Below are 9,647 nucleotides of genomic sequence, written 5' to 3'. Positions count from 1 at the left end.
ATAATGAAATCTCTACAAAACAAAATAAAATTTGAGTTGAAGATAGTTACTCATGCTACAATGCTTATATATATGCAACTTATACTGTTGGTTGCTCTTTTTTTACCATTGCCCATACATAACCATTAGGTTCATCAATTCAAAATTATGTTGGTATTATAAAAACTTTGTTATCTTTTGTGAGTGGTAAGCTCACCTTGGTGATCTTAAACAACATTTCTCATTATTTTTTATTTCCTACCAAACATAGGAAGTTGAAGAAATGAAGAATGCTTATCAGATTTCTTAATTTTTGCATGTTGAACAAACCAAAAAAATGGGAAACAATGCTTTACAGCCTATGATTTTAAGGCGAAGCAAACCAAAAAAATCAATAATGAGAAACCCTTTGAAATATACTGAAATGGTTTTGTGTTTTCTTTTTTTTTTTTAAGGAAATGAACCAAACAGACCCTAAACCTTCCTGAACTTTATTTTCCCACAAAAACCCTCTAATTTTTCCCAAAAAATAAATAGAAAAGTGATAAACTCAATTTTTTTAAAAAAATATTAATGAGAAATGGAGGAATATTCTATTGTATTTTAAGTAGTGCTAGGAGGACCCAAAATGAAACAATTTTTAAGGGCAACTACTTTGGCAAGCTCAGATGTTCAATGAATTGGTTGGCATTTATGGTGAATCTAGTGCATTTTAGTCAATATAACGGATTAACGGGTCATCTCTTCTTCTTATTTCTTAGGAAAAATTGTGTCAATAACCCAGAAAGCAATATATGCATGTGATGTAGCCCCTTCACTTTTTCCCCATGTGGTTCAGCCCCAAGAAGTGTAACATTTTGTGCTGCAGTCCTCTTTTAGCAATTATTATCAGCCAACTAAGCATAGAAAGAGAATAAAAAGTACAAAACCCCAAAATATCATTATCTCTTTCATGTTAGGTCTATTTAGAACAAACACTCTTATTAGAACTAACATGAACTCCAATTAGAACTAACGCGAACTTCTATTAGAACTAATTTAATTCTTTTTAAGTCTAATTTAAATTATGTTATGTCTAATTCAACTTATTTTAAGTCTAATTTAATTAGACTTAACATGAAATTAGACTTAAAATTTTAAACTACACTTAACATAATTTAAATTAGACTTAAAAGGAATTTAACATGATTGCATTTAGACTTAAAATTTTGTGTTTGGTCTAATAAAAGTTTGTGTTAAGTCTAATTTCATGTTAGGTCTAATAAAAATTCGTGTTAAGTCTAATTTCACGTTAGGTCTAATAAAAGTTTGTGTTAGTTCTAATAAACGTTCGTGTTAAGTCTAATTTTATGTTAGGTCTAATAAAAGTTCGTGTTAGGTCTAATTTCATATTAGGTCTAATAAAAGTTCATGTTAGGTCTAATAAAAGTTCGTGTTAGGTCTAATTGGAGTTTATGTTAGTTCTATTTTGTGTTTGTATTAGTTCTAACTCATATTAGTTCTAATTCATGTTAGTTCTATTTCGTGTCCGTATTACTTCTAACTCAGTTCATGTTAATTCTATTTTATGAATTAGAACTAACAGGAACTAAGTTAGAACTAACACGAACTAAGCTAGAACTAACACGAACTGAGTTAGAACTAACATGAATTTTTCTTCTTTTTTTCGTGTGTTCTCTTGTTCTCTGATGTTTTTTTTTTCGTTCGCCTAAGGCTGCCCTCTGCCCTCTTTTGATTTTTAGATTTTTTTATCTTTTTCTCCTCGTCTTATTCTTCTTTGTCCTTTTCTTCTTTTCGTCCTTTTTATTTTCGTCCACTTTTTCTTTTATGGGGTTTTTTCTTTTTTTTCTTTCCATGTTTGTGTGTCTGAGGATGCCAGCACCTTCTCCCCAATTTTTATTTATTTATTTATTTATCTCTTTCTTCTTTGGTCTTGTTCTTAGTTTGTCGTCTTCTTCTGCCTTTTTTTTGCTTAAATTTTCTTTAGGTCCCCATGTCTCCTAACACAAAATTTTAGGTCTAATTGGTGTTCATGTTAGTTCGATTTTATGTTCGTGTTAGTTCTAACTTAGTTTTTGTTAGTTCTAATTCAGTTCGTATTAGTTCTAGTTCATGAATTAGAATTAACATGAACTGAGTTAGAACTAACATTTTGACACGAAATATAACTAACATGAACACCAATTAGACCTAACATGAGTTAGAACTAACACGAACACGAAGTAGAACTAACATGCACTCTAATTAGACCTAACACGAACTTTTATTAGACCTAACATGAACTTAGACTTAACACGAACTTTTATTATACCTAACAAGAACTTTTATTACACCTAACATGAAATTAGACTTAACACGAACTTTTGTTAGACCTAACATGAAATTTTAGGTAATTGGTGTTCATTTTAGTTCTATTTCGTGTTCGTGTTAGTTCTAACTCAGTTCATATTAGTTTTATTTCGTGTTTGTGTTAGTTCTAACTCAGTTCGTGCTAGTTCTAATTCATGAATTAGAACTAACACGAACTGTGAGTTAGAACTAACATGATCACAAAATAGAACTAACATGAACACCAATTAGACCTAACATGAGTTAAAACTAACACGAACACGAAATAGAACTAATATGAACTCCAATTAGACCTAACATAAACTTTTATTAGACCTAACACGAACTTTTATTAGATCTAACAAGAACTTTCATTAGACCTATTATGAAATTAGATTTAACACGAATTTTTATTAGACCTAACATGAAATTAGATTTAACACGAACTTTTATTAGACCTAACACGAAATTTTAAGTCTACTTTTAATCATGTTAAATTCATTTTAAGTCTAAATTAAATCATGTTAAGTATAATTCAACTTTTTTTAAGTCTAATTTCATGTTAAGTCCAATTAAATTAGACATAAAACAAGTTGAATTAGACATAACATGATTTAAATTAGACTTAAAAGGAATTAAATTAGACTTAATATGAATTAAATTGGACTTAAAAGGAAATTAGACTTAACATGAATTAAATTAGACTTGAAACAAGTTGAATTAGACATAACTGAATTTAAATTAGACTTAAAAGGAATTAAATTAGACTTAACATGGAAGAACAGAGTAGATAAGGGCATTTAGGAGTTTTGTACTTTTTATGCTCTCTATGCTAAGTTGGCGGGTAATAATTGTTAAAAGAATGCTGCAGCACAAAATGTTACACTTCTTGGGGCTGAACCACACGGGGGAAAAGTGAAGGGGCTACAGCACATGAAGATATTGCTTTTGAGGCATTGACACAATTTTCCCTGTTTCTTAACATAACTATCCCCCTATTCCACTACCTAAACCCTCCCTTAGAAGAGCGCCAACACAATCGCCGCCATGACTACCTCCGTCACCTTCATACTCTCAATGTACCTGCTCTTGCTACCATCACCATTATCATCCCATCATCAGCATAATGCACAAACACCTTGTGATTTGGTATCTAATAATTCAAATCTATTGTTAATCAACTATGATGAAGAGGGCTAGGCAAGAGTCAAAAGATGGTATGAGTTTTTCTCCTTGCGATTTTAGTTGTAATTGGTTATGAGAGATACGAGTATTTAACATTTGATCAACACAAAATTGGGTTTCTGTTGGATACTCGGTCAAAGACACGATGTCTCTCATTCTTGGTCAATTATTGCTCCATAAATAGTTGTAATTACTAATTTCCCAACAAGTTTGTTTTGTTACACCAATTTATCCTCAATCTAGTAGATTCTCTTTCAATTAATTTAGTGGTAAATTAAAGGAAGAAAATTTGATAGGATGAGTAAGCAATTGGTCAAGAAAAAAAAGAATAAAGACAATAAAATTGAGAAAGAAGTTAGCAATCACAATGGTTTGATATACATAATTAAATATATTGAAAAAGTTGAAATGAAAAATCAATATTTTCAGAAATGGAAAAAATGTTGATAAGTATAAAAGTGAAAATACAAAACAAAAACAAAGGTGAAGAATACGTTCTGGATACGCTCCGTTACTCCTCCTGATCGTATTGTACCTGCACCCTCTGTTTCAATCGTACAATAAGGGTTGACAAGTTGACCAATTATTCGAATTGCGATGCGCGCCCAAGATCAGATCAAGCTCCCATCCAGCCCTTTCCTCCTCCGCCACGTGTCCAAATCCCCTCGTGAACAGTCCGATTAATCAGTTCAATCTTTAATCGTCCATCAACGACAGCCCTTAAACTCGACGGCGAACTCAGCTGGGCCCCACCGGAACAGCTTCCTTCAACTCCGATCAGCACGGAATCGTCTATAAATAGAGCCGACCGGCTCTCTTTTTTCCCGCGATCTCGCTCGCCCGCCCTTCTTCCTCCTTCGTCGCCCTCGCGCTCGCTAAATCGTCTTTTGGCGGGAAAATGGCGATCGATTCGAGAGGATTCGTTCCCTTCTGTGTTCTACTGTTACTCTGCTGCTCAAAGGCAAGTTCTCTTACTCTTCTCTCTCTCTACGATGTCGCTTCATTAGGATCTCTCTAATTCTTGCAAGAGATCGCGCGATCTTGAAGTCGATGGAGATGATCGGAGTAGTTTTGAGGTTTTCTTGATTCTCTTGATCTCGGACTTGAATTTTGTACTTTAGAGGAGAAACTTGAAATTTGTAGTTTAGAGGAGAAATGTGGAGGACTTCGACGTGAATAGCGAACTAGAGATGTTTCCTTTTGCTGTATATTTAAGGGAGTTTTGGAATCTTTTGCTCTTATTGCTTTATAGAGGTCTTTTTTGGGTGCAAGATCCTCCATGGATGATCTTTAGGATAAGTTTGGAATCTTCTGATTTTTACTATGTAGGGATCTGGCTGGATGGAAATTTTTTCCTGCGAAATTGTTTATTAGGTAGATAACTTTAATCGATGATGATGTTATTTCTTGATTAATGCAGTCCTCTTTTGTTATTTATTATAGCGATGAAAAGGTTTTCTTGATCAGAAAATAATACAATTTAGATGATTAATTTGTTCAATTCTGGCATTAACTCGGCTTGTAGTTTGAGTTGGTAGGAGTTAGGATTTATCAAGAGATTTGTTAAAATCTTTAACGTGGCTATTTGAGACATGAAAATCGTTAACAATACGATGTTGTTAACATATACTTATAAGCACTTGATTCAAGATGGAATTTCTATTCATTTTGCTGGTGTACTTTTTGTTCATCCCTTTCTTGGTGTTCTTTCTTTTCCTTCCATTTTAGATTTGTAATGTTGCAGGGATCTTGCTGTTTAAATCATATCATCAAATCATTTTCTATTATTGTTCAATTTTACAGAATATTTAGATCTTTCATGAATCAAATACTCTACACATTAACTGAAAATTTGGTGGTTATTATCTTTTTTGTTTGTTTGACGAAACATGCCTTGGTCATAAATAGGACTACTAGACAGGAGGAATAATTCCATGCTTTCATAAATGGTGTTTCTTTCATGAAAAGGCCTAAATTTGCATGTCGCATCAAACCAGAACTCCACCAAACTCAACAATTTATGACAACAGAAATACGTCAAATACCCCTCTAGCCCATCGTTGGTGATCTCAGTCTGCCTGTAAGTTTATGTGTAGTAGGCAATATTGAACTTAAGCTAATTGCCCTAAAGTTTGAACAGAACTTCCCAGAATAAACTTGAACAAACTTTGGTGCCCCCATGCAACCTAAGGGCACCATGCGATAATACTCGTGCCACCATTTGAGCTGACTAGGGGTGGGGTAGAGGAAAGAATTGTTCATGTACAATCTATCGACCACCATACATACTCACACATGGGAAGACTAATTATGAAGGCCACAGTAATATCCACGCAAATTTGATCAGGTATTTGTAGAAACTGCAATAAGCTAGTGTACCTAGATTCTTCCCTTTACTCTTTTGACATATATTGCAGTATCTGATATATTCCTGAACATTCCTCTTGTTTCCTGCCCAAGAAGGTTCTATTCTACCTGTGGAGAGTCTAATTTCTCTTGAATTCCTAGCAGCTGGGATCTCATGATGCTGCGTAAGCAGCTTCTTTCTGAGTTCATCGGCTGTAAGGCTAATAGGAATTCTGTCCTCGAAGTAGTATATACCAACATCTTTATGATATCTTCTTCTGTCTAACTCTTTCGTGGTTCAACTTTTGATGAAAGTAGAATCTTCTAGCGACATACTTCTGATGTCAATTAGCGATTGGCTATGGATTCTTTTCAGCTCTTTGTTGCAGAAGTAACTTATTTTGATTTATTGACACTGATATGAGATCTTTTAGTCTAAATTTGTTCCTTTTTGCTAACTATTCAACTTTTTCACAACTTATTATTATAATACACACACAGACACGCGCGCACGCGCACACACATAAAAGAGACGGCGTCTATAGGCTTCATTTATTATGCAATTCTATATGAACACTGCCAAAAAGCATAATGTTTATTTTGTTCTTGGAAAGCTGTTCATAAGTTATTCCATCTAAAAGACTAAAGGTGAGCATATGAGCTGGAGAAAATCATGGAGATATGGTATGACATGTGAATCTGACATGCCAAGGGTTAGAGCAATACGCCACAACTTACATTTTTGAGAGGGACTTTCCTTCCTATATTGGGAGAGTGTGGGAGAAACCCACCCTATATTGGAAAAAAGGTGCAGTCTGATATTTTTTTTAACTTACCTTAGTTGTACTTGTACCTGAGTATACCATTGACCATTAATGGAATTTCATTCGCATGCTTTATGAAGAAGTATGTGGAGCCATGTTTCTACAATTTCTAGATATATACTTCAATATTGGTAACTGGTTTTAGCAATAATAATTGAATAAGTACTCTAATATCAGAAGATTATATTCTTTGCTTTGTTTTCTTTAAGTTTTTCTTCGTGAAGATTTTATTTTCTGTGTTGACAGAGTCACTTATTTAATCAGAGATAACTGATAGGCTTTAAGTTTTATTCCGTAAATGAGGGAATTTCATTGAATAATATTGATAACTGGTTTTAGCAGTACTAGTTGAATTAGTACTTTAATGTCAGAAATTATATCCTTTGCTCTGTTCTGTCTAAGTTTTTCTTTTTGTAGATTTTATTTTCTGTATTAACTAAGTCACTTCTTTCTTTCTCTCACTTATTTCCCACTTATTACACTGAATAGTTGCTCATTCCAACCTTATTCGTTTACCACATAATTGACATGAATTTGCAATTTCTTGTTATTTCTTCAGGTTTTGGTCCCTCCTTCTGTAGCCACATCAAAAGTGCCAAAGGTAAATTCGTCTATGATATCCGCCATATCCACAAGGTAAGATGAGCAATAATTCCTTTCGGAAAAGGTCGCTATGCTTTTTAATTCTTTACTTTTTTGTTATTCTGAGAAGTCTGATAATTTCTTGCTGTGAGCTTTTCTGCAGAATATTTTATTTCAAATGCAAGTGCTCACTTCTGTTCATTGTTAATGTACATACACAATATGAACTTTCAATTGGAAATTATTGAAGCTTTTTGTCTGTAGGGTCAATTTTATGATCATATTCTTACCGTAAGTTTAAATAATTTTATCATCATGATGACCACAATTTGGCATTATTGTAGTTTCCATAGTCTATTTTCATTTAACAACTGAAATTTCTAGTAAACTTGAGAAAACTTCAATTCATACCTTACCCACCCCTATGTCCCTCAGTTTTTCTACCTTATCATTGCCATTATCCCCAAATATTTACTGATGATATAAGTTACTTATGCCAGATTTGCCATTCATTTTACTATTGGGCATATTTTGGTAAGCTCTTGTAGAAAAGTATCCTATAAACTCATTTTTCCTATTTTAATTGGTCTTCTTTAATCTCAGATTTACATAATATGCTTGACAGAGTGAAATACAGATACTGTTTTCTAAAGGTAGATGTTTGCATCAAAACGGTAGTTAACAATAAATCTTTGGATTGTATAGGGAGGCAAGAAGATACATACTTCAGGAGCAATGCCAGCATTGCAGTGGTAGAAAGGTTTGGGCTCTACCCACGTTTAGTCTTCCAGACCTTATTTCTTTCTGTCTCATTCTTTATCCAGTCTGTCCTTGCATTCAATTGATATTTTCAACAAACAACAATTCAGCCACTATATGTGGTTGTAATGTTTATCTTATTTTATAAAATATGTGTTCTAGGATTTCAGGATCTGTATCATTGTATGCTAACAATTAACAAAGATGCATGAATTTCTATCATATTTAGGTCACAAAGAACTTCATAAATTTTACATGAACTAAATTTTAATATCATATTTTCTAATCATAGGAGCAAAATATGCTTGCTGCTCTTCTAGAAATAGTTGTAATCTTCACTCCAATTGATTCAATTGGCTATTGTGTCTTACGTATAATAATGTTCCTAACCGATGAAAGGAACAACAAACAAGATTTTTCAATCTCGAGAAGTTTTGGTGATCAGTTGGTCCTTTGTCAATTATCTGTTTAGTCAGACACCACCTGGGTATAAGGGTAAGCGGTGGATAAGCTAGATGCTTCCGCTAAGCCAGGTTCTGTATGGTCTCATATCTACGTTTGAGGAATCGCATACTGGACCAGAAACATGAGAATACACATCCATTTGAGTAGGGTTATGTTATCTATTTAAAGAATCTAGAAAAGCTAGACCTGTTACTCGGCCCAGGTCAGTTATTTCTATCATTGATCGTATAGGAACTTAAGCGCGACTTTTATATGTCTTGTTAACCCATGTCAATCAAATAACATGAACCAGATCACACTTGTTCATGAAGAGACATTTAATCTCTGCAAACAATCACTTACTAGGATAATTAGATATAGTAGCCTCTATGAATGCTCTTTAAGTAAAATAAGGCTTTCAAACATGCTCTTGCACTCCTTGGCAGATGTCAGTAAGGAACAAAATCATCTGTGTGAAAAGTATATTCTTTGTCGATCCTCCAGAGTTGAATAATAAGTATATTAGAATCTGGAAAATGACCAATACTTCTTCAAAATACTAATGTTCATAACATGTCTCTGCACATCAGGATATATTGTAGATGTTTTGTTAAATCATATACATAATAGCATCATTCTTACTTGGCATGTTGAATGTTGGTTATACAGGAGCTTGACCACAGTGGAGATAGTTCAACCGGACATGCTAACGAGTATCAACGAAATAAGGTAAACCAGACGGCAGTTTATTATTGTAAGAATAACTTGCCTTAATATATGCATGCCATTAATGTATGTGCACTGTGAAGGATATGGATATAGCAGCAACATATACAGTTGCCTCAGGCAGCGTCAAAGTACACACCATCAACTCAAGGGATTTATCTAATTCTTGGGTAATTAATGATGAGGACCATGCAGAGACAATTGAAAAACTTGTATGTTCTAAAACTTGTATGTTCTCCTTCTGTTCCTTATTGATTGAAAATACAACGAATATCAATCATGTTAAGTTCAGAATAGTTTCTAGATCTAGAATTTCGTGTGTCAGCGTGCTGTGTGCTCTATTCATTTACTATATGTTACTTGTACCTTAGATCATTTCAGGAAATAAAAAAATAATACTTTGCACAATGTTAAATCTCATATAGTCTCCCTTAAACTGCCAGGAGGATCATGGCTCACACAAGAAATCCCTTA

The 9,647-nt window shown here is 33.6% G+C and overlaps 1 protein-coding gene across 1 annotated transcript in view; it reads left to right on the top strand.

Moving 5' to 3' along the window:
• The window catches only part of LOC109837249 (probable galacturonosyltransferase 3), a 9,745-nt gene continuing 4,400 nt past the window's right edge, over positions 4,303-9,647 (top strand). Inside the window, exons 1-6 of the mRNA XM_020405407.1 lie at positions 4,303-4,453; positions 7,222-7,298; positions 7,950-8,004; positions 9,117-9,176; positions 9,257-9,385; positions 9,617-9,647. The exon at positions 9,617-9,647 is cut by the window's right edge and continues 83 nt beyond it. Coding sequence (XP_020260996.1) covers positions 4,391-4,453; positions 7,222-7,298; positions 7,950-8,004; positions 9,117-9,176; positions 9,257-9,385; positions 9,617-9,647 — 415 coding nt within the window. The 5' untranslated portion in view covers positions 4,303-4,390. The remainder of the gene's footprint in view (positions 4,454-7,221; positions 7,299-7,949; positions 8,005-9,116; positions 9,177-9,256; positions 9,386-9,616) is intronic.

Source organism: Asparagus officinalis, chromosome 4 (genome assembly GCF_001876935.1).
Source record: "Asparagus officinalis chromosome 4, Aspof.V1, whole genome shotgun sequence".
Lineage (NCBI taxonomy): Eukaryota > Viridiplantae > Streptophyta > Magnoliopsida > Asparagales > Asparagaceae > Asparagus > Asparagus officinalis.
This window is presented reverse-complemented; position numbering and strand designations above follow the sequence as displayed.